At 55.1% G+C, this 24,380-nt stretch overlaps 1 protein-coding gene across 5 annotated transcripts in view; it reads right to left on the bottom strand.

The window, feature by feature from the left end:
• Positions 1-21,666, bottom strand: part of KIAA1614 (KIAA1614 ortholog) — a 36,820-nt gene extending 15,154 nt beyond the window's left edge. Inside the window, exons 1-5 of one of the 5 annotated variants that reach the window (XM_045516629.2) lie at positions 20,422-20,940; positions 20,068-20,335; positions 17,765-18,714; positions 17,000-17,063; positions 7,704-7,847 (exon numbers count right to left, since the gene is read on the bottom strand). In XM_045516629.2, the coding sequence (XP_045372585.2) occupies positions 7,704-7,847; positions 17,000-17,063; positions 17,765-18,714; positions 20,068-20,093 (1,184 nt within the window). In that variant the 5' untranslated portion in view covers positions 20,094-20,335; positions 20,422-20,940. The other 4 variants (XM_045516631.2, XM_010954931.3, XM_010954928.3 and 1 more) reach the window with 4 other exon arrangements.
• Positions 21,667-24,380: the final 2,714 nt, after the last annotated feature.

The raw sequence follows: 24,380 nt of genomic DNA, 5'->3' as shown, positions 1-24,380 counted from the left end.
TCCACCCTGGGGTGCTGTTTCCCACGATGCTCTGTGGAACTACAACCCAAAGGTGCCCCAAATCAGGTTCCTCGGGAGTCAGGCAGCAAAGCAGAGTCGCTTACAAGCCTGTGCTGATCCTGAACACAGTGCCAAACAAGATGAATACGACCTTCTTTACTTTTGGCTTTCCCTCTGTTGCCCGGCTCACCCTGAGTAAGGATGAAACATTATTAAACTTGGGATTACACAGAGGATGATAACAAAGTCCTTGTCTGTGTGTGTGTGTTTAGGAGAAGTGAGCCTGGCCATCATGGGCATCTGCTGAATTGTGCAAAACTGTATTTGTTATAAAGGTTTAACGGGAACAGCATGTTTTAAGTCTCTATGGAGATTGTGGGGGACCTGCAGTCAGGGTTTCTAGGCATTCCTGCTGTCTTCTTGCTTGGACAAAATTTAGACAGAGTGACACAGGGGTTTCTCCTTGGACTCTCCGTCTTGTCTGTTCCAACACCCGTTCCTGTACCTGCCTGCTCCCCACCGCCCCAGCCCCTCACACACGCCCTGGTCCTGAAAACTGTGACGACAATTACTGTGCCAGGAAGAGTCTTCACGTCACCATCAGCCTCTGCTCTGGGAGACACTGTGGCTGGTGGTCAAGTCCTGCTCGGCTCAAGAAAACACCTGCATAAATCTCACACCAGGGCCCCTGGAGCAAGGTAGCCCAAACCACTATGCAAATCGACCCAGGCCCACAGGCTGTTTCCTATCCAAGGCCACATAAGTAAGGACCATATTCCTCCCTTACTTTCCCTGCAGTGCTACCCCACCAATCTACAGCTAAGTGGCTGGGATTCACATCATTTCTCTCAGTTATCACTTCTTTATCACTCACACTGCACCCCTGCGGTGGCCTCTTATCAATTGGTCCTCCTGGAGCATAGTGTCATCACACCATCCCTCAAGGGGGCATAGCATCAAGTTCACAGTCTTTGGGGTAAAAATACAGGCCTTCCACATTCCTCTCTGCATTCTTCTCCAGCTCTGCCTCCCACTATCCGCTTGTAAGACTTCCAGGCTTCCCACCCCATCCACCTCATGTGGCCCTCCTGCCTTCATTTCCAGAATCTTTCTTCTTAACATGCCTGCCTTTGAATCCTAGTCATTAGCCCTTACCTGTGTATGGATATCATGTGTGATGGTTAATTTTATGTACCAACTTGGCTGAGCCATGGTGCCCAGGTACTAGATCAAACATTATTCTTGATGTTTTTGTGATGATTTTTTGGGGATAAGATTAACATTTAAATCGGTGGGCTTCATATAAAGCTGATCGCCCTCCATGGTGTGGTGGGCCACATCCAATCAGTTGTAGGTCTTAATAGAAAAAAGACTGATCTCCCCTGAGCAAGAAGGAACTCTGCCAGCTGACTGCCTTTGGATTTCAGCTGCAACTCTTCCCTGGGTCTCAAGCCTGCCAGGCTACCCTGCAGACTTTGGACTTAACAAGCCTCCATGATACTGTGAGCCAATTCCTTAAAATAAATTTTTCTCTCTATATATAAACACACATCATGTTGGCTCTTTCTCTGGAGAACCCTGACTAATACATCATGATGATGTCTCCCCCTCTGAACACCCGTGCCACTCATTTATCATCAGACACAGAAGATGTCAAGGCTGGAAGGGACTGCCATGATCATGTTTCTAACAAAGGAGAGGCCACGCAAGACCAGTTCCTGGGTTGACCGGCCCCTGAATGGCTGGGAAAGGCAAGTTGCAGGAATTTTTTCTCTCTCAGAAGGAGTCATGAAAATAGAACTAGATATTGACCATGCTAATGGTCAAGTCCTGTCTGGAGATGGGCCTGGATTTTAGAGACCTGCTACTTCTTTCCAATTACCAAGACAGTCCCCACATAGACAGTTATCTATGTCGGCACACTTCATGTTTTATGCTACTGTTTTTCGTCCTCAAAGCGCCTACAAAGGCTTCCCTGACTATACTCCAAGCACAATTTGCTCAAGCTTGTCTTGACACTCCAACAATTTATTATAATGAAATGCATGTGAGTGACTGGTTGATTTACTAATCTTTCCTCTAATTGGATGCTTCAGTTATTCTGGAAGAAGGATGCCAATGCTCTCAAAAAGGCTGCCTTAACATGATTTTCTTCTTCACCAAATTTATAGCTACCCAACTGAAGGACAGATATGGTATGCAATTAAAAGAAAAGGAATTCAGATAACAGCAGGAAGAAACCATCACTGCTTAACAATTACTGTTGGGAAGGGATAAATTTGGGAGTTTGAGATTTACAAATGTTAGCCACTATATATAAAAATAGATTCAAAAAGTTTCTTTTGTATAGCACAGGAAACTATGTTCAATATCTTTAATGGAAAAAAATATGAAAACTAATATAAGTATGTATATGCATGACTGGGACATTGTGCTGCACACCAGAAATTGACACATTATAATTGACTGTACTTCAATTAAAAAAAAAACTTAAAACAATTATTGTTAAAACATGCCATGATATCACTCATATGTGGAATCTAAAAAAAAAAAAGGGACATTATGAACTCATCTACAAAACAGAAATAGACTTGCAGACATAGTAAACAATCTTATGGTTACCAGGGAAAGGAGGTGGGAAGGGATAAATTTGGGAGTCTGAGATTTACAAATGTTAGCCACTATATATATAAGTAGATTTTTTAAAAGTTTCTTCTGAATAGCATAGGGAACTATGTTCAATATCTTGTAATAACTTTTAATGAAAAAAATATGAAAACAAGTATGTGTATGTATATGAATGACTGGGACACTGTGCTGTACACCAGAAATTGACACATTGTAACTGATGGTACTTCAATTAAAAAAATTTAAAAACAATAAAACATGCCAACCAGTGGGGAGAGTGGCCACTGAACTGGTTGATTTCTATAACTATACATGGCATTGACAGGACCTGACAGTGTGTCCTTCCAGGCTGTCTTTCTGTATGGATATATGGCCTTTGTCTGACTCAGGTGGACATGTGTACACCTGTGCCCTGAGGGTGTCATCCTCTCCCTGGCTGCCTGGACGACAAAGCCACTGACTAGTCTCATCGCCCTGATGGGTTGGAATGGTCTGGATCCCGGACGATGTGAAGTATGACGTCTAGAGGCTGCCCTCTAGGGTCACGGGGTGGGCTGAGAGGTCAGAGTTAAACTGTCCAAGACTGATTCCCTGCAAAGCTCCCTGGGAACCAGCTATGGCTGAGAGCTTAGGGCACTCGCTCACCTGTGCCATGTCTCATCACTACAACCTCAGATCTTGGATCCCTGGTCTCTGATCACACCAGGAGAGGGGCTGGTGTTCACCCAACCGTGACTGCTGAGCTGGCAGAATAAAGCTAGAGCCACGGTCCTGCCGGCTCATACTGCATCATACCCTAGTCCTCGATCCACACCAAGGAGAGGGGTGAGTGCTCCCTAAGTCAGGCAGCTTAAAAGTGCCACAGTGCAAGCTCTGGGGGCCTCCCTGGGGCCTGACACTGGGCCTTTACACTGCCCTGGGATGCGGTGGGGGGGGGGCCTGCACACCTGCCACCACTCCTGACTCCAGTATTTTCCTCCAATCAGCACTGCTCCAGGAGGATTTTTTTTCTTTTAAAGAACTACTGAAAGTAAGTGGATCTGCCTGCTCTGAGACCTGAGCAGATCCTGTGCTCGAAAGGGCTGTTCTGAGGAATACTGAAGAGATGCCAGTCATCATGTCTTCTAGAACCCACATTCAGACAGGGTCAGCCACAGTGCTTAGGGGCCACAATTCCTCCAGGAGCCCATGAAAATGTTTTAGTTTCTTTTAAAGTCAAAATAAAATAAATAAATAAATAAACAAACAAACAAACTTCTAAGCCACAGAGAACATTGTCAGATACAATAGTAATATATTCACCTTTAAGCCAGTATGGTCATAAAATACAATTTTAAACTTTGTTTATGGAGGAAGGAGCCCACAAAGGCAAGAGTGCATAGGGCCCCCAAAAGTCATAACGTGGGCCTGCATCAGGAGAGGGGCCCGTAGCCGAGACATAAACCTCCTTGAGTAGGGTCACTCCTCGTGAGGGGGGTGCAGTCTCTGCTTGTCAGCATGGCTAGGGAGGTCCCTCTGATCCGCCTGCTGGTGACAGTTCTCTGTTAGTGACCTAAGCCTCTGTCCCTGAGGACCCCATCTGGACCCGCATCTCTTCAGCCTGTCAGGATCAGGGAAGGGGCTGTGGAACCATCACCCTGGTGGCCACCCCATCCACGTGGGGTTTCTGGCTCAGCTCTCCAGAGCAGTCCTGCCCAGGAAAGGGAGGCCCGAGACAGAGGAAAGCATCACGTCACTCCCTGGAAACGAGAAGAGCCCCCTGAGCAGAAGCTCTGCCCCTGCTGCACAGGCAGGATGCCCTGGCCAGCCAGGCCCACCTGGTGCAGGAAAGGCCCACCAGGAGAGTCCCTACCTGGCTTAGACACAGCCATCCCGGAGCAGGCCCCAGAGGGCAATGCCCTGCTCTGCTGACCGCATGTGGGTGTACTTTCTGGGGAGGAGAGAAAACGCCCAGCTTTACAGGCGGTACATTCCTAATCTCATAAGCAAGTCCAGGTCCCGTCAGCCACATCAGCGACCTTAACTTTTACATTCAAGATGGTGAACTGAGCCGTCCTGGAATTCATGCTAAAGGTAGGAATGTTATTTTTGTTCTAAAAGAAGAAATGGAGAAATGCAGGAGAGCTTAATCACATAAGGTGCCTTCCACTCAGGGAATGAATCCCAGAGGCTTCCACCAGCGGTACCGGGACCAGGGCACAAAGGTACAGCGAGGATCTCGGAGACCAGGGCTGAGTGATGAAGGCACTTCAGCAGATGCCTTGGTGACCACGCCCCTGGGGGAGGCTGCTGTCTGCTCAGACTCTGGAGTCGAGCGGCCCCCACGGGAAGGCCCCTTTCTACACCGATGTCGCCCTGTCACACAAGCTCTATATGGTCTCACGCGGCCACTATCTGACACAGGACAGTAGCACTCACAGTGGCACCCTTCAGGGCCTGCCTCTTGCTGGGATTGGGTGTGCTTCGGTGTTCCTGTCCCCCAAACGGCAAGAACTTGTGCTTCCAAGAGCTGCTTGGTTCCTACACTGATCTGCTTCCAGAAATGCAGCTGCTGCTTTCTACCTCTTCCCCTCCGGGAGGCCTGTCTGTCCGGGGTCGCCCCAGCCAGCTCCAGCTAGAGCGGAGGTAAAGAAGGCCTTCTGGAGACGGCGCTGCCTGCCCCCGCTCTCCTGTCATCTCTCACCAAGCTGCTCTTTGGAGGGAGTGATGCCTCCGGGCCGCCCGCGGGACTGGAGGAGGGGCTCCGGCATCTAATGAGGCCCAGGGCCTGTGTGGCATCTCCACGTTAGCTCAGCATGGCTCTCCAGGGTGATCTGACAAGCGTAACCTTTAGAAGCATCTGCAGCAAGCCATCTGGCGTTGGTTTTTCAGCTATACCCTCTGAGGATTCACCAGTGCTGCCAAGTCAAAGTCATTCTTTTCTGGACACAGCAGCTGCTGAAGTGGGTCACCTTGCATTTCTACAGCATTTCTACAGCCGGCCAGGGAGCAGCCTGGCAAAAGGGAACCTACTTTAAGGTTAGTGACTGGGGTTGTGAGCTGCTGATGCGATTTTGGGAAGAGGAAGTATCCGAAGTATATTTTCACCATCAAGTCTGTTTCGCAGATAGTCTTGCCTGTTTTGAGGCGATCCAACTCAATCTAAGTACCTCTAGAAAGTGGAGCAGGAGGGCTCCATGGCTGTCTGAGGCTTTGGGCCCCAGCCCACATACACATGGAGGAGAATAGTTAGCATCCTTCAAAGGAGCCATGCCTATTTCTAACTAGTGCCGTCCAGCCAGAGAGAGACTAGGTACAAATGTGGAAATAAAAGGGTAGCCTGATTGGTACCTAGGGCCAGGATTTGGGGTCTCCTGAGCCCCTCTCCTAAGGGTCACAACGACACTGAACACAGAGGCAAGCTGCAGCCCCCTGCTCATGCTGGAGTCCATCTCAGAGGTGCCATGAAGGTCCTCAGCCTTTAACAAGAGGGCCCAGCAACCCGGTTAAAGAGCAAGTGGTCCAGTTCTGCTGAGAATCCTCGCTCCCCTAGTGCCACGTGGTGATGGAAACCGGCAGACCAAGCACGCCCGCTGTGCCAAAGAAGCCACAGGCCTTGTCAGCCACAGACGGTTGTGCTGGGGCCTGGGGTGGTCTGGCACGGGCTGGCGGCCTCATTGCAAGCCCAGGTGCATCGGCAAACTCCACGTGTAATTCCTTGAGGTGCACTGTATGTGGAACAGGTACAATGAGGGGGGTGGGATGTCACTCAAGGAGCAGCCACGTTCGTGGAGTGCTGGCCTGAACATCCTTGAACTTGTTCTTGTCCCATCTCTTCACCCCTGGTGAGCTCACCCTCACTTCTGGCTCCAGTATCGCGACATTGGGGTAAGGCCCAATCTGCAGTTCTGACCTCTCTTCTCCTCTACAGATCCTGCATCCAACTCCTGATAAGCAACCCCAGTGGATGACCGTGGGCAACCCCTCCAAAGCCTGGCCCAAACCTCAGCTTCACCCCTCCGCTAAGGCCCCACCAAGCCTCCAGACACCAAGTCAGAACCCTGGGCTCCATCTTGGATGCCTCCCCTCTCATGCTTCCCACATCCGATTGATTAAACGATTAATAGTAAGAGGCAACACCCCACACAGTACTCACTTTATGCCAGGTGCTGTTCTAAACACTTGACAGACATTGACTCATGTAACCCTCACAGCAACCCTGCAAGCCAGGCACTAGTACAATTCCCATGTTGCAGGTGGGGAAACTGAGGCACAGAGACTTCCCCATGAGCACACAGCTAGTAAGTGGCAGAGCCAGAACTCAGGGGTCTGGTTCCAGAGTCTCATCCACTTCTCTGCTGCCTCATTAAGCCTGATGGCCCTGGCGCTTGGCTTGGGCCAAGCGTCTTGTCTCCACTCCCTCCTCCCTCTCACGGCTCACCAGGACCGTGGTGCAGCCCCCTCACTGCCTCCAGACCCCCAGATCCAACACATCTCTGCAGCCAGAAAGGCTTTACTGAAATGCAAATGTGCTCATGCTTAAAATCCTTCGGTGGCTCTTAGCTATTACGGCGGCATCCAGACGGTTCCGCAGGCCTCGCGCCGCGCACCGCAGCAAGTCCCAGGCTCCAGCCGGGCCGAACTCCTGAGCACAGAGCTTCTGCTCACGCTCCACCCTGGGATGCCCACCCCTGCCTCCCTCACCTGCCCAGTGACTGTCTACGTCTCCTTCCAGCCCCAACTTAGAAGCCACCTCCTCTCGAGCCTCCCGTCCTTTCGAGGTGGAGTTGCAGGGTTCCTGCCCTGCACACACATCTTTCCTCTCCCACACCACAGCCCACAGAACTGTGCTGACCCGTCTGCCTGTCTTTCTCCCTGGAGCCTGTGACCTCTGTCCCTGCAGGAAGCTAGGACTGTGTTCCATCACATAACAGCAGCAGGCCTCAGCGAAGGTGTGCTGACGGCCCACAAGTGCCTGACGTGGGAAAAACTCACGCACGGATGGAAGGGAGGCCTGCGCAGCGGCACTTGGGCCAGATCCCATCTCTTCTCGGGCCACAGCCCTCCCAGGCTGGCCCGGCCTGAGCCCCACTCACCGGCTGCCCCGGGCAAGGGCGGGCACGACATCGTGGCTGGCGCGGAGGGGCCGGGTCCTGGCCTTCATGCGGGCTCGCTGCAGCAGATGTTTGGCTTCCTCGTGCCTGGGGCTCAGCCTGGGCTCCAGCTTGGGACCAAAGGTCCTGCAGGGCGGCACAGGGGCCAGCGCGGGCAGGGACGGGATTAGGAGAAAATAACACAGATTAGGAGGGCTTTAACACTGTCGAGCATGGCGGTGCCAGAAACGGCCCTGCCTGTGCAGCGCTCCTTGTCCAGCTCCCATGCAGGGGACACCCAGCCTGGGGCCTGACCCTGCGTGACTCTGGATGGGGCCAGGGAGCTGGCCCACCTTGGACATCTGCTCAGAGGCTGGAGGCAGAGACCCCAGAGGATCTAGAAGAGGGTAGGGGAGTCTCCAGATTATTCTATTGTTCCTTCCCTGGGCAGACAGGGGAGTTATCTGGGAGGAGGGGGAGAGAAGGGCCCAGGGTGGCTGGGCTGGGCCTGTGCCCAGCCAGATGGTCTTTACACGCGTCACCTCCCTCTCTCCTTCTGTCTCTCTCTGCACCCACACACACCCACTCAAGCTCACACAGCACCACCCTGAGCTCCCACTGCACACACAAGGAATCAGGGCTCTGCTCATCACAGTTCTGCTCTGTGCGGGGAGCGACATTTTTCTAAGTCCTGGTGTTTTCTTGCCTCAGTCCCAATCCCAACCTGGCAGGCGTCACTTCAGGGTTGGGAGAAATTAAACTGGACCCACAGCAAGTCAGCAAATGGCTCAATTTTCATAATAATAAGGGTCCTATAGCAGCCCTCACCACCTCCCAGATGTGCTGCCTCCCCAGCCAGTCCAGAGCTGCAGAAAATGACAGCAGCCCTTTTTCAAAGCTGTCTTCTGGACAGTGACACACAGCCAGCGCCAGGTTACAGCGATAACAGCCTCCCACTGGCAAGACTTTCTCTCCTGTAGCTTCTGCTCCCCAGCCAGGCTGGCCGAGGGCAGGTGATCTCTCCACTTGACAGATGAGGGTGTTCTGGAGCAGAAAGAAACATTTGGCACATTGCTCAAGGTCGAGCATCAAGTGAGAGCAGATGACAGCCAGCCCCACTGACTCCAGCATTCTTCCCACGTCCGCTGTCCTCTCCCCACCCCGGGTCCCAGAGCAGTTTGTGGCTGGAGTCAGACACACTCTTTGATGTGACTTCCGCATCCCCCACGGCTGCCCGTGTCCTCACGAGGGAGGAGCCACAGAAGGAGAACTCAGGCAGGAAGAGGCTTAGCCTGGCCTGTATCCTCAGACTGCAGCCAGCCCAGCCCCACGCCTTAAACACCCCTTGTGTCACCCCGAGAAAGGGGCCTTGTCTTGCCAGGGGGACAGTACCAAGTAGTTTCCTAGGTGACAGATAACAGAGATGTGAATGGAAAATGGTACAACCTTGAGGTCTCCTTGGGACATCCTCGGACAAGCTCTGGGAAGTCTGTGATTTTTTTTTCTTTCTTTCCTTCCTTTTTTTTTTTTTTTTCCTTTTTCTCATTATTTGTACCTAATCCTGCTTTGAGGTCCAAGGGAAAAAAATCCTGCCAGAATAAAGGCACCATCTGTGCCTATGAACCCTGGCAGGGCTCAGGCTCAGTTCTGGAACCAGGATGGCTTATGGGAGTGATGTGGAAGTGGGTCTCCAGGCCGCTGCCCTGCAAGAGCAGAGGCCTCCCTCTGCACAGCTCCTCCGGCAGGCAGCTCCTGCCGGCACTGCGGAGAGCAGCTGGGCTCCCTGGGGCTCCGGCTCTGCCAGCAGAGATAATGAGGTTACCAGCCTGGAGACGCCCCTGCAGCCGCGGGCCTCTGGCTGCCAGCCTGTTCACTCGGAGCCTTCCGGTGACAGCTGTGGTTCCCCGGCTGTCGGAGGGCATTTGTCACAAGACCTGGTGGGCAGGCAGGAGGGCCCCAGGCAGCTGGCCAGATGCTGCGAGGATCGGCCTTCCCCCCAGGTTTTTAAGCCATTTTCCAGCTTTGCTGTTTCCTTTCTGCTCCCTCTACTTGGAGCTGTTAATTTTTTTTTTCCATCAGCTGCCCTGCTTTGGTTCCTGGCAGACAAGGCTGGTTTCTACACTGATTAAAAAAGCAGGGTTTTCAGACGCCTGGAGGCATCCATACAGTAACAAACTGAGCAGCGGGAGAACGGCAGCCACCTTCACAGACGGCAGGAAGGTCAGCGGGGCAGGCAGCGCTCGGTCACGGTGCACCCTGGAGAGGGCAGGCCCTGACAGCCCTGTGGCGGGAGGGGGGTCTTGCTCCCAAGTGGCAGAGGGCAAGCAGTGCAGTGCTATGATCCTGTCCCAGTCCAACTGCTCCCCAATCACTGCATCGTACTGTCCGTCTAAGGGGCGTCAACCCCACCAGGCAGACTTCACCTGAGGGAGACTTTCCAGTCTAACCTGACCAGAGCCCTGGAGCCAACCCCTTCCCATCATAAACCATAACCCACAGTCCCAGCTCCTACAGTTTCTCTGGAAATTGCCTGGAAGTGTTGGGGCAGCCCCTGTGTGTGGCTCGGTAAAGGCAATTCCATCTGAGCACAGACAGCTTTTGCCACTGTCTTGAAAGCTTGCATATCTGAGGCTCATGAGCTCAGCAGCTGGGGCACAGAGATAAAGTGGCTGAGTACCTCAGTTTCCCCTTCTGTAAACAGCAGGAGTCACATCAGGGAGAGGACTCAGGCTGCTGCCCTGTAAGCCTGGGTCTGTGGCCAGGTAGTCTGGAGGACCCCAAAGTGGGGTGGGGGCCCTTGAGTTCCTCTCCTCGGGGGTTTGCATCACAGATGTTTGGCCCTAACAAAGCAGCAGTGCCTACTAAGAGCTACAGTGGGAGTTCCAGTGAGAATTCGGGCCCTTCCACTGCTAGCCCTCCAACCCTCAGTATCCTAAGCGTCCTCCCAGTACAAAGGGCAGCACGCTGCTCCCCGCTCCCCTCCACACACACACACACTCCAGTCGCTCCATCTAAGTCAGTGTCCGGGTAGAGAGGCAGGCTCCCCTCCCAGCCAGGCACAGCCAGGGAGGTCAGGAAGACAGAGCAGCCTCTTTCTGCAGCCATCATAATCCTGGATTAAAATAATAAGCTCCGGCAAGTCTGGTTTTAACCCTTTCACCCCAGGAACACGAATTAGGGAAATTAATTTGGAACGTAAAGAGATCTGACATTTCCCAGATTCCAGGATGCAGCAGGTAGAGGGGAAATATGTAGTGTTCAGGACATATAGGGGCCTTTCTGCCTAGTATTTGTGCCACTTTTATATATTAGAAAGCTTTCGGATGACCAAGGATAGAGCGCTCCTACTGTCACACTGTGTGCAGTTTCCTGTGTGAAGGCAAGAGGAAAGGTGGGCTCAGAACTGATTCTGGACCCTGTGCTCCCCAGGAAGGCGGGGGCCCTGTCTGGGCTCACTACCACTGATGCCCTCTTCCCAGGGCTGTAGACACCGACAGGGCAGAGCCTGGAGCCGTGGTTAGAAGCATGGTTCTGGGGCAGCCTGCCCGGGTTCTAATTCTGGGCTGCCACTTACTGGCTCTGTCACCCCGGCAGGTCACTTAGGGGCTAAGGCTCAGCCTCGTCCTCTCCTAAATCAGGGCTCAGTCATCAGGTGAGACTGATGCCCTAACAAGAGCTGAGCACAAAGCCGGGCATCTGGTGAGGTTCACTTGATGTTAGCATTTATTATTATTGCTTTTATAATAAGCACCATTATTTTGTTAAGTTACTCTCGGCCCCTTACTGAGAGCAAAGGATGCAATCCTTGAACATGAACTCAAATCACCTGCCAGAGAGATAGAGCTCCCCTTGTCATCTGCCGGGAAGGCGTGTTTGGAAGTAACGAACCATCCTGACGCTGAAGAGGGCTCGGTGGGTTTTATTCTGGGCCTTCACAGCCCTTGACAGGGCTCCACGGAAAAGACAATTTCCACAGAGCGGGAAGCTGGAGGAGGCTGTTTGGTAACAGAGAGAAGCTGCTGCCCAGACAATAAATAGGCGCTTCTCTCAACAGAGAAGGAAGAGAGCCTCCTTAAGAACGGCCGCGCAGGGTGGGCCTCACTGGACACCTTTAAAGGCATCTGGGTGGAGGCACGCAGAGCTGCTTCCAGGAGAGCAGAGTGGCTCTGTCCTCGCCTTCTTGAAGAAGGCTAGCCGACTCCCTGTGGGCTGTCCTGCTGGTCAGCAGTGCGTGGCCTCCGTGCGAGGAGGCAGGTGACCAAGAGACCCCCACGCAGGGGGCCAGTGGCCAGCTCAACTCTGGAGGCCACGGAGGGGGGCTTCCTCTACCCGACTTCCAGCCCAGCTCCTCACCGATGAATGGTCTTGGGCAAATTAAATTTCTCGAGCCTCTTTATTCATAAAGATTGGGACTGCATAGAGATTTTCATGTGTGGGGGGTACGTGAGTGTGACAGTGGCGTGCATGAAGGTTGCAGGCGGCGCTAGCTGTGAGGCAGGGCATCCTTCCTTGTCCCCAGGACTTAGGGCACTAGGTACCTGGGGGGCACGGTGCGTAGCTGAAAACACTGGCAGGTGGTTAAATTGAATGTTTTTCTTTTTAGTTCTAGTCTGGGCAGGTTTGGGAGTGGTAAGGGGACTGCCTCTAGTTTTCCTTTGTGTCCGTACACCTGAGTCTGTGCGCAGGATGGGCAGGAGCTCCATTACCCCCTCGCCGGGGGTGCTGGCAGGTACACCCACAGCCCTGTGAGTCCCGGGGGCGGTTCAGGAGAGTCTCTCCTCCCCTGCTCACCCCCAGGGCTTCTCATGACCCCCTGAGACTAGGACCCAGAAGATCCAGAACCTGACCAGAGAACCAGAATGATCTCCAGACCCCTCACCAGGCTGCACGGGCACCAGGGCACAGCAACGTCCCAGCACGGCCCGGAGCTGAGGTCAGACCAGCAGGAAGGGCGTGGGCGCGGCATGAAGGAGACAGTAACTGTCTCTCCATTTCCTCCTGCCCTACTTAAAATCTAAATTCCAAGGCTCTCCATAAACAGCCGCAGCCCACCTCCACGCCCTGTATCCTGACGGTGTCTTCCACGCAATCCGCCTCACTCCTCTCCCATGCGTTCCTGCAGGTCTTACCCATCTGGAATGTCCTCTCCATCTGCATCCATTCTGACCAAGCCCACAGGGCTGTCCAGCCCCTGGAGAGCCCTCACTCACACTTGTGCACGCGTGCCTCTGCCAAACACTTTCTGAGTGACTGTTCTGTGCCAATACTTGGCAGGCACCAGGTCCCAGACACGAGAACAGCACGGCCCCTGCAACTGAGGAGCTCCAGAAGGAGATGCCCCGGCAGCAGCTGTGGCCGAAGCTGGGGCAGGCAGAGCGGGCAGTGAGAACTAAATGGGAATTCCGTCTGAAATTACGCACGGAGGGAGGGCAAAGGAGAGGCTCCAAAAATGCTCGTTAATATATTAAGTTTTAAAAACCCAAGATTTTCCCACAGCTGTGGTCCTGACCACTTGAGCCACAGGCCAGGCCTCTGAAATTCCTGAGGGCTCCGTCTGCCGCTCCTTTAAACTGGAGTCTACAGGGAGTTTTGATCCCAAGCCATCCGAACAGGGGCCTGGACATTGGGACCCGCCAAAGTCTGAGTTGCGGCGGTCTGGCACCCTGTTCCTTCTCTTCTCGTGACAAAGTGTGCACACCAGAGACTGGGCTCCCAGCTCTGAGTGTCTGTCTCTGTATCTAGAAACAGACACGATTCCACCACAGGGATGAGGGGGACATCAACAGCCTGGAAATCCTCTGAGCTTCCCTTATCATTATAGCCCAGACACCCCTCCTCCTTCATCCCACAGCAGAGCACTGGTTAAAGCCCCTGCAGACACGCGTCAGGATCTGAGCCCCCAAGCGCTCGTACACAGAAGGCCCTGGTTTGAAGCAGAGCGGGCCTCTCAGGGGGCCACCCCGGCATGTGCAGCCACCCGGCGCTGAGTGCCTTTTACATGCCGACTTCCCTTCGGTGCAGGGCCTGGGGTGAGCACTGCACTGACTGCTGCTGCTCCTCTGCTTTCACATACTTTTTGCACAAGCGGGGTTAATTTGCAATCCAAAGGCAATCTGTAATCCTGCTATGCCCTCCTCTCAGGGCCCCAAGATAGGGAAGAGGCCCAGTTGGCCACTTTACAGAGAGTGGGGACGGGACGCCACAGGGCTGCAAAGAACGGATGAGGCCAGAGCTGGCCCTGAGCAAAGTGGCCTCCCCTCCCCCATCTCTGATGAGCCCAGTGCCCAGACATGGCTGTGCGCAAGGACACTGATGGCAATGACCCCGGTTGGTCCTTTATGAAGTGCTCACCTCAGCCTCTCCCCCCTAAATCAAAACCCCATTTCCCAAATCATGTCAACAGTGACTTAGGAGGGAAACAAGCTCATCCCCAAGCCATCCACCCTCTTTGTCTATACCTGGGAGCGCCCGGCTGGGGAAGCCTGACCCACGGCAGGGCCTGCAGGGTACAAAGAGGGCAGCCCGTTGCCTACTGGTTAGAGCGCGTGGGGCTGAGCAGCTCGGGGTGCGAATCCTGGCTCCCACACTTAGCAGCTGTGTGGCCGGGCAAGGCGCTTAGGCTCTCCCCGGAGGGGCCTCTCAGTGAGAGAACAATGGAAGTGGATAAAGCCAGGGTGCGGCACGGTGCAAGGGCTGGGAATGAGAGCAGGCGCCGTCTTCCAGAGGGAGGGGCTGGCCGCCGGGGCGTCCCGGTCCTCGGAGGCTGAGCCTCCTCTTGCCCCTCAGTAGAGGGGCTGCCCTGGGGTGGGGGAGGGAGGTCTCCTCCGCATTTGACTCTTCGCATTGAGGGTCCTGGGGCATTTTGGGTGTTCCCTTAGGATCTCGGGGGGCTTGCTCGTGACCACCCTGCCACAAGTGGGGTCAGCCCCTCAGTCAGACACTGACGGTCTTGGGCTCTGTGGTCACTGTCATTTCATGGCTTCTTGTCTTATCACCATGCAGCGCGGTAACAATTGTGGACGTAATTAAATACATATTGGGTCAACTTGGTCTAAATGGCTATTTGGCTGCAACACTGAACTGCACTGATGCTAAACTTGACTTAGTGGGAAACTGGACCTTTAGGCCTCAAACGCTGAGAAGATCTGAAGGGGTCACTGCCAGAGCACGTCCTGACTGATGTCCTGGCCCCCTTCGGTATGGCCATTGTGATGGTGGCCTCAGTCTCAGAGCACTCTGCTGCCCAGGGCCCCAGCCCCTCAGTACAGACCCTGAGCCCAGGACTCTGGTCCCACGTGGCCAGGGGTGTAGAGCCGAGGGAAGTGTGCATATTTCAAAGGTCTCTTGGGAAGTTCACCTGTACAGAAGAGGCATCAATAAATTCATCCTGCCGAGGGGAGAGACGGAACCCTGCGGTGTCTTAGGGACCGCTTTAACATCTGCCAGGGAGACTCAGGAGCCAAATGAGGACCCCCGTCCCAGGGGTCTCGAGACATGGCTGCTTTTCCCCCCATCCTTGAGCTAGACATGCTCTCTGACCCTTCAGCCTGGGTGTCTACTCAGCCGGGGCCTGAGTGTAGATCTCCAGTAAAGGACCTTGGGGCGCTCTGAATGACCTTCCAAACAAGTCAGAAGACAGTTTTCCCTGTGCCAGCTCTATGCCTGGATATACGCTGAGCAGAGTCCTAACGCTTACTGAGCGCCCCCCTCCACTTCATGCCACACACGCACACGTGAGATCATCACACGACACACACATGCACGCACATGCACGCACACGCACACCCTACCTGACCCTAAACTGCTGCAGATCGCCTCGCAGGTGAAACAGTCCAGAAATCCCTACTCTGAGGATTCTCCACAAACGCCATCTCCCTGCAGGGCTGGGGGAAGCCTCTCCCGGCCCCAAGGTTGAGGGTCCTTTCCTTCAAAGTGGATGTTTTTATCGCTTGTTATCCAACAGGTGAGGCGGGGGCTTCGGCTTCTCCTTGCAACAGTGACTGCTGGACAAAACCCCCCATGGCACATCCTGCAGCTGAGCCTCCCTCCCACCCGGGGAAGCAAGGGTGGGGGTGGGGGCGAGAAGCGGCTGCAGGAGGACGGGGCCCTGCCTCCGCTGGACACAAAGGTACATCTGCCAGGCTGTCTTCTCTGCGGCTCCCCAGGGAAGGACAAGGGGACAGGGCAGGACCACGGTCACACTCCTCCACGCCATGGCCGGGCGAGGTAAGGATGTCAGGAGAGGCTGAACATGGTGGTGATGGAGGTGGGAAAAGACCCCTGGCAGAAGAGGGCAGCCGTAATTCCAAATCATAAATAATGAGGGACGAAGGAGCCAGGCAGCCCCTTCTCCACCAGGCCCATGGCCAAGGCCACTGAGAAGGCCGGGAGCCCAGCAGAGGCTGAACCGCCCCAACCTGGGCAGCCCTCATTTTGTGAAAGCAGGACTGGGGGGCCCTGTCCCCGAGCTCTGAAGGGGAGGTCACACTAAGTGCAGTTTATGCAGGGAGTGGCCTGATAATGGAGAAGGGACCTTGTTGATCTCTGCCTCCAGGAGAAACACCAGACCCTCAGGAGGGTGACGTCACTGCCCAGCTGGGGAAACGAGGCCACTCCCAGCTCTGGGACCCACTCAGCTTCCTGCACCAGGAGCTCAGCAAAGACTGAGGGTGAGGCTGAGCCCTGCGCAGCCACCAGCTTAGGCCCACTGATGGCCCCTCCCCTGGCCCGCAGGGTTACTCTTCTCCTGCCAGGTCAGGACACTGCCCTGCCCCCACCCCCCCAGGTGCCCAGCTTCCCCAAGACATTGGTGGAGGGACTGGAGCAAAGTCTGGGAGGCTGGAGGAGGTGAAGTCCTTTACACCATGCAGCACAGCCCCTTGACTGGGAACGGAACCGGTGGAGTCAAAGCCTTGTATTCGCATCCATCCCCTAAGGACTGTTGCATCCAGTATCTTGTGTTCAGCCTCACAACAGCCCTGGGAAGTACGTCACACAGGCACAATCTAGCCTGCTTTAAAGATAAAGCGACAGAGGCCAGGGCAGGGAGGTGAGTCCCAAGTCGCAGTCGCTCTTTGCACTGAGCCCCGTTCCCCTTAGTTCTGCTCAAGTAGCAGGGGCACGGCCTGGGCCACAGGGGTGGCCGGCACCTTCTAGGAGGTCTCCAGGATGAGGCAGGTGGTCTGAGGGGCAGGGCTTGCCCACCCCTCCAGGTCTCCTACACTCCTGATGCTGCATAAATGAAAGGACAGGCATGATGGCCAGGAGGAAGGGAAAGAAAATGTGTGCAGAGCCCTTACCTGCTCTGGTCCGAGTCCTGCAGGGAGATCCCGGAGTCCCAGTCAATATCCCCTGCTGGTCGCTCTGGGACCCAGAACAGAAGCAAAGATCAGGGGAGAGCCAGAAACTGGGCTCTCAGCTGCCACTTAATGAACATCAAAGAGAAAGAGCTCTCCAGAAGACATTTACTCCCCAGATAATTCTGAGCCCTGCTTATGTGTCTCTCAGCCTCAGGACAGGTGTGGTGACTGCTGGTGGGCATTGTCATGGCTGAGGGGCCCACGTGGGTCCTCTCAGGTGCCAGGTGAGGAGTGGGCTCTGGGGATGGGGAGGAAGGAAGGGAAAGAGCCGTCTCTGAGGCCTGGACACCTGCAGTCATGCTACCACCTAAGCTCCGCCCACTGACCAGCCACTGGACCTCTGTGGAGAGCGGCTCCTACCAAGAGGACAATGAGGTCCGCTAGGGGATGTGAGTGTGTCATCTGAGGGAGGTGCAAAAAACCACTCTAGAAAGAGCTATAAGCCACAGGAAAGACATTGTGGTAGCCTCCACCCCAAGGACAGAGAATGGCCTCCCACTGGCCTGGGATCAGAGGGGCCTTTAGCAGACGGGACTGGCTGTGAGGTGGTAAAGAATACATGTCAAAGCCAAGAATAAGAGGACATCCTGATGAACTTGGTGACAGGCAGCTGTGCTCCCCTTTCCTGCCCCCTCCTTCCCCCTTCCCTTCTGCTGGATCCCCTCTGGCTGCCCCCACCACCCAGACCCACAGCGTGGGCCTTACCTGGCACAGCTCTGTCCCAGGATGAAGTCCAGGCTGGGATCCCCACCTTGGGGGGGCCCTGCCCCCCAACACTCAGCATCTCCTGCAGCAGAAGGCGATTCCTCTCCACTCGGTCAGACAGGGACAAGGTGCTGCCCTCAGTGCCCGGGGCTCCCAGGTCTCCAGCCCTCCAGAGCTCCCCCAGCAAGGCTGGCCTGGGGACACAGTCCTCCTCGGAGGTCAGAGACAAGCTATCCAGGTCTCCCCTCATGACTAGACCATCCTGCAGTGGGTATGACCTTCCTTTCCTCCGGTTGGGCACATGGGTGGTTTTGCTACAAGGCCCAGAGCCCGCAGGCCGGCCTGAAGTGACTCTGCGGGTGGGGCTCTCTTGCGAAGAGCCAGGCCCTGGCTGCAGAGCCCTGTCGTGGTCAGGCCGTGTCCGAACCGCTTCTGGAGTCCAAGGCCTCCTCTTGTTCCAGCACTCAGGCCCGGGAGCAGGAGGCTTGGGAGGCCCAGGGCCCCCATTTCTGGAGGACTCCTCCTCGGTGACGCTTCTGCCCAGCTGCCCAGCACCGGGGCTCTGAGCATGGAGGACCACCACAGCACTGGGCAGGCCAGGGCCCTCCAATGGAGTCCTGGTTCCCCCCACCTTGACGCGTCTGCATTTGGGTTTCTTGAGGTTTGGCCGCTCGTGGGAAGTGAGGCAGGGGCTTGCCCCCTGTTTGCCTGCTGTCATCTTCTCCTTCAAGGCTCTCACCTTGGACTCCAGCACCGAGGGGCTGCTGTGGAGCTGTATACCCCATGCCCCGGGAGGCTGGGGGGCCATTAGGCTGGGTGTTCTGTCTTCTTGAGGACAGGGCCAGTGTCTTGGGAGGTGTCCATTCTCCGGCTGTGGCTCAGGGCCACTTCTCTCCACAGCTGACGTCACCTCCATGGAACTGGCTGTTCTGCTCCCTGTTTGGGGCCCTCTGGAGGAGAAAACAGACAGAGCTCCTTAGACTCAGCACCTGGCCAGCCCCAACCACCTCCTGGGTCCCAAAGTGCCTTGGTAGTGAGCCCTGTCCCGAGGTAAATAACTTGGGGTCAGAGCAGGTGATGCCCCCTGGATACTGTGAAATCACCTCAAACAAAGAGTACAAATCATTGGATGGTACAAATAAGGTATTACTGAGTTTTTTCTTCCAAATTCGAATAGTGGTCTCATTTTCCTACCCCCATTTTACAGGTGGGGCACAATGAAGCTTCCAACAACAACTAATCTTCTGTCCAATGTGGACCAGACTGAAAATGGGGGCCAGGTTTCCTAGTCCCTGGCTCATTTTGCTGTCAGGTGGTGTCCGGGGAGGATGCCAACAACTGCTAATAGCCAACAAGCTCTTCCCTTTCCAAGGCAGAAGATGGACTTCAGGAAGGTACTACCCAGGATCTGACCCTCCGGTGGAAGGTGCTGCTGTGCACAAGCCACAGGACGGCAGCGTGGGGCTGTGCCCACAGGGCGGCCAGGATCTGTCACCAATGCCTATCAGCCTCTGCTCTCAAACACCCTCTCCCAGATTACTATCCTCATTTTCACAGAGAGACTGAGGCACAGAGACATTAGGCGACAAGGGTGCTAAGGGAGGCCCGGTTTGGAATGCAGAGCTTCTCCTCCCGAGGCCCGGGCTCTTTCAAAGCGCTCAGTGACCGTTTACTCATTCACCACTTGTTCTTATGAGAATATTGGTCTAGACAAGTTAAGTGATTGCCCAAACCACACAGCTCCTTGGTGGCATGGCTGATGTCAGTGTCTTCACAAGGAATAGAAGTGAGCACGGGATTTTATCCCCCAAGATGTTCTGTACACACCTACATGCCACAATGTCTTAATATTTCTCCTGCTCTCTGAGCACGCTCCTTCAACAACATACATCTAGATACGTCCCACTTGAAGTAAACTGCATGTAGACTCCATCCAGGGTATGGCTCCATGGTAGAGTACCGGCTTAGCATGCACCAGGTTCTGGGTTCAATCCCCAGTACCTCCATTCAAATGAAACATAAAAAAATAAAAATCTATATTTACATAAATTACAAATTAGGAGATAATTATTCACTTCATATATTGACTAAACAGTCACCACAGGATTCTCTTATATGCCAAATCCCTCTAATCATTTATTACAATTCAATTTATACATGTTTCAGGAATGCTTACATTTCATAAAGCGAAACACACACACAGTGTGAAAAGCTACATCAGTTTTCAGCCTGTGAAGTTTAAGGACTGTCTTTGGACTAAGACGAGATCATTTACTCTACCAGTTAACCTATAATTTACCCACTTCATCTTCGCAGTCCAACCACCCATTCCTCTCTTCCAAGGTTCAATCCAGAAGGCAGGGGATTCGAATGCAAGGGGGAGCAATTTCAGTCACAGGAAAAGAACTTTCTTTTGGGTAAGCTGTGGAACAGCATTCCAGAGCCAATCCATCTCCGGAGCCGGGAAAGGATGAGAGCTTTCTCACTGGGGACCGCGGGGTACCGACTGGTGCGGCTTGGAGCCGCCGGAGTCTACGGCCCAAGTGCTGTTCTTGCTCTAAGTGGGAAAGGCTGAAATGCAGATGGACGTGAAGGCTGGGCCTCCCCCGTGACCCTTCCTTCCCGCTCCCCGCTACCGCCGCCTCCTCCGTACTCACTGAAGGCTGCCGCCGGCAGGTCGGGCTGCCGCCTCCATCCCCTCCATCCCCGGGGGAGGCCAGGCCCTCCTCTCGCCCCTTCTCCCTCCCAGGCTCGCTTCGGGGACCGGGGCGCACAGGCTCCGGCCGGGGCTCGGGGAGTGCGGCCCGCAGGCCTCGGCCCTCGGGGCGCGCCCGGCTCGTCTCCCAGCTCTGCGGGCCGCCCCGGGGTCCGGGTGGGGTCGGGCCCGAGCAGCCGCCCCGCGGGCCGCGGCCTCCCTCCGGGTGCGGGGAGGGGACGCGGGGTCGGCGCGGAGGGCGCGGGAGGGCAGGAAGCGGCATGGGCGGCTAGCTCATGGCTCGGCCACCAAGGGGAGCGAGGCCAAGCCCGGCGCCTTCCCGGCCGGGACGGGAAGAGGGAGCGGGAGGGCGGAGAGGAGGGGCGGCGGAAGGGGCTGGAGGGGCGGCCCTCGCCCCCACCCCGCCCCGCCGCCTTGCAGCCCCGCCGCCCTCCGCGCCGCCGCGCCCCGGGGGCCGGCCGCCCGCCCGCGCCCGGCCGAGCTGCCTTTCCCGCCGGCGGCGGCGGCGGCGGCGGCGAGCGAGGCGCCCCAGACGTCTAAGCAGCCAGCCCGGCTGCGAGTCTGGGGACTCGGGCGGGGCGGGGGCGCCTTCCGGGCCGCCCGACCTGACCCCTGGCGGCCCGGCTCGCCCGGCCCGCCCGCCGAGCGCCCGCAGCCGAGGCCTCGGGGAGCGCGCGGGCGCGGGACGCGGGTCCACGCGGGCAGAAGCTGCGGAAACACCACGTTCTTCCCGAGGCTCCCGAGAAGGCGTGTAACCCTACACCCGGGCGTGGGGAGGAGGCTCGGCTGGCGGCTGGCGGGGTGGAGGCTGAGGAATGCCCATTGTTTAGACAACTTTTCCGGAGGAGTCGCCCTCCCCAACGGCCTAGGGCGCCGGCTTCTCAGAGGTCAAGGTCATTTGTGCCCACTTTCCAGCGGCGACGTGAGGGGGACAGAGTGGACGCGGGTTCCCTCATCCTGCCCTGCTAAGGGGAGAACCAGGTGCCTGCATCGACGGTCCCCTTGGATAGGGATCGATTTTCGGGGTCCTGGGGACTCCTGAAGCCACCTGGTCACTTTTTCCAGACCTGGGAGGGAGTAACAGCAACGGACTTTACCTGCAGCTGTGGCTCCAACCAACGGAGCTTTCGTTCTCTTTCCACCCAGAGGGAGGGGACGGAGCCTCAATCATTTCCAAACCCGTGTTCCACAACAGACGGGAAACAATAAGAGTCAGGACTCAGGAAATTCCGGAAATCTCTAGAAAGGGAAAGTGCTCGCTCATCTTTCCTTCTGCCAACAGGCCTCACTTTTAAGCGGGGCTGCGCTCCTATTTGTGCTGATACACTGCAGTCACCATCTAGATGACAGGCACAGTAAGGACCCACTGTGTGCTGAGTGTGGGTGCAGCCGCAGCCCTGAGCCGTGGTGGGGAGGCCTGCCCTTGAGTGGGTGGGGTTACCCTGCAGGAGGGGAGAAGGGGGCATCTGGGGAAAAGCACACAGGCCTGAGAGCAGCTGTCTGGGGAGCTGTGGGTGGACTAGACTTGGGCTAATTTAGGAACCTGGGAGGCTATCTAGGGCAAACCTTCTGTGTTACAGGACAGGCCCAAGGTCACACAGCTCTGGGGACAGGTGGTCTCCAGAGTTGTGGGTAATTCTCTTGCGGTTCATCCCCCGCCCCCTCCATATTCCCAAGAGCAAGCGGTTCCTCCAACAGGGCACCTATCACCGCTCTGAGCTTGTTCATACTGATCACTTCATAATATGGTAACGGGTACCATTTCCAGAGGGAATCCTGTGCACCTGGCATCAGGCTAAGCACCTTCCATTCCTTATCTCATACTGCAGCCTTGAGAGGTGGGTACTGTTCCCTGTCTCCTTTCACCAGATGAGGAAACTGAGCAAGGTAACCTCCGCAAGGTCAAAGAGCCAGTAAGTCCAAGACCCTCCCATTAACCACACAGCACAGCTATGTTGCCAGCATCCTGCATGTTCAACATGGGAAGATTTAGTTTAAAAAAACAAACAAATTGTGAAGTGCTGTGGTAGTCTAAATCTGCTGCCAGGGTGGCCTGGCCCTTCCTTTCTGACTGCTTTTTTTTTAATTCATTACTTTTTTTTAGGGGGGAGGTAATTAGGTTTAACCACTTATTTAACTCTAGAGGAGGTACTGGGGATTGAACCCAGGACCTTGTGCATGCTGAGCATGCACTCTACCACTTGAGCTATCCTCTCCCCCTGGCTTTTCCTTTCTGGATCCTTTCTGCCTTCCTAGTCTGCCCCCCCACCCCAGGTAAAATCCTCTAAACCTGAAAAGACTCCATCCTCTGCTCCGCGTGCAATGTCAACCCCACCAGCAGCGATACTATTACTGTTATTCGGGACCTCCTATGAGGCAAGGCATTCCACATAGGATCTTTTCCATCTTTACGACAACCCTGCAAAGTAGGCATAGTGTATCCCCACTTCAGGGATACGGAAATCGGGGTGCAGAGAGGATAAGGGACTTGCCCCAGGTCACACAGCTCCTATAGCCAGAGTCTGAACCCAACTCTGCCTCAGTCCAAGATCTTCTCCCTGGCTTCCTTCTTTCAGAGGCGCCACTTTGGAGCTCACCCTTAAAGGTCCAGCTCCATGCCTCCTGCTCCCACCCCTCCCCCAGAAGTTAATGATCCGTAAGGCGAGCTTCTGAAAGTTCTAACAAAGGCTTAGTATTTAAAGGAAACCTGTCCCCAACCTTTTAAGATACAAACAATCACCTTCAATTTACTCATAAATTTGTCATTTTGCACTTAATATGGGGGTGGGAGGAGTGGGATGTCCTGTCTACTTAGAGGGTTTAAAAGGCACCTGTCCTAAAAACACCAAGAAGCAAATCCTTAGAATGCTGTTACATTATCACGGCATTCGCATGTCTGAGGGCACTTCTCATTCACCTGGGTTCTGTTTGGTTCAGCAAATAGCTCTTGAGTTCCTAGTGAGACAGGTAATAGGGAAACAAAATGTAGGACCACAGACCCTGCCCTTAAGGAATTTCGGGTCAAGTTGTGGAGTAGGGGGAGGGGCGGGTGCATAAACTTGCTGCATAGGTGTCCCATCGAGGTGAGCATAGCGTGGAGGTGTGGTGGTTCACAGGAACAGCTCCATTGAGATGTGTGTTGTGTGTAGGGGGTGTCACAGAGAGCTGCGTCTTGCAGAATAAGCAGGAACTAGCCAGACAGAGGGCACGGGGTGGGGGAAGGCATTTCAGGAGAGATTAGCATAAACACAGGCATTGAGTTGTTAAACTGCCTGGTTTAAATGTTAAGTGTAAAAATTAATCTGGGAAAGGCTGGGGAGGGGGTGGTGGGGAGCGGCAGCAGAGCCTGGTTGAGGACCTCAGGCCCGGGGTGAGGAGCCTGGACTCCGACCTGTGAGGTGGGGGTCCCTAGGGGGTGGCCTGCCCTGGGCCTCAGCCTGTGAGTCTGGCATGTTTCTGGGCTGGGAACTGCCTCATTTTCTTAAGTATTGGACCCTTTTATTACCATCTTTCCGAAAGAAATCTAGAAGGAACACAGATGTAGTAGATAGCAATCTCGTAGTCCCCTTGCTCATCTGAACCCCCCGGGAAGCCCGGCACCCTAGGAAGCCTCCCCCCTCCTACCCCCCTCCCCCCAACGTGCTCTGAGCGTTCAGCTTGAAGAAGGAGCCTTGTGGGATGTGGAAATAGGATTTCACTTAGGATGGAGGGAAGGGGCAAGACAGTCCTTCGAGGTCACTCTGTTAGAGCAGGGATGGGTGGGAGGGACGCCTCTGCCATCCCTCCACTGTGCTGCCTGAAGGGGCCTGTCCTGCTGGAAACCAGAATTTCCTGGTCGCTCCTGTCCTGGTCATGGGGCACATGGTCCAAGAAGCACTCAGGTAACTGACCCTGGCACCA

Source organism: Camelus bactrianus, chromosome 21, assembly GCF_048773025.1.
Source record: "Camelus bactrianus isolate YW-2024 breed Bactrian camel chromosome 21, ASM4877302v1, whole genome shotgun sequence".
Lineage (NCBI taxonomy): Eukaryota > Metazoa > Chordata > Mammalia > Artiodactyla > Camelidae > Camelus > Camelus bactrianus.
This window is presented reverse-complemented; position numbering and strand designations above follow the sequence as displayed.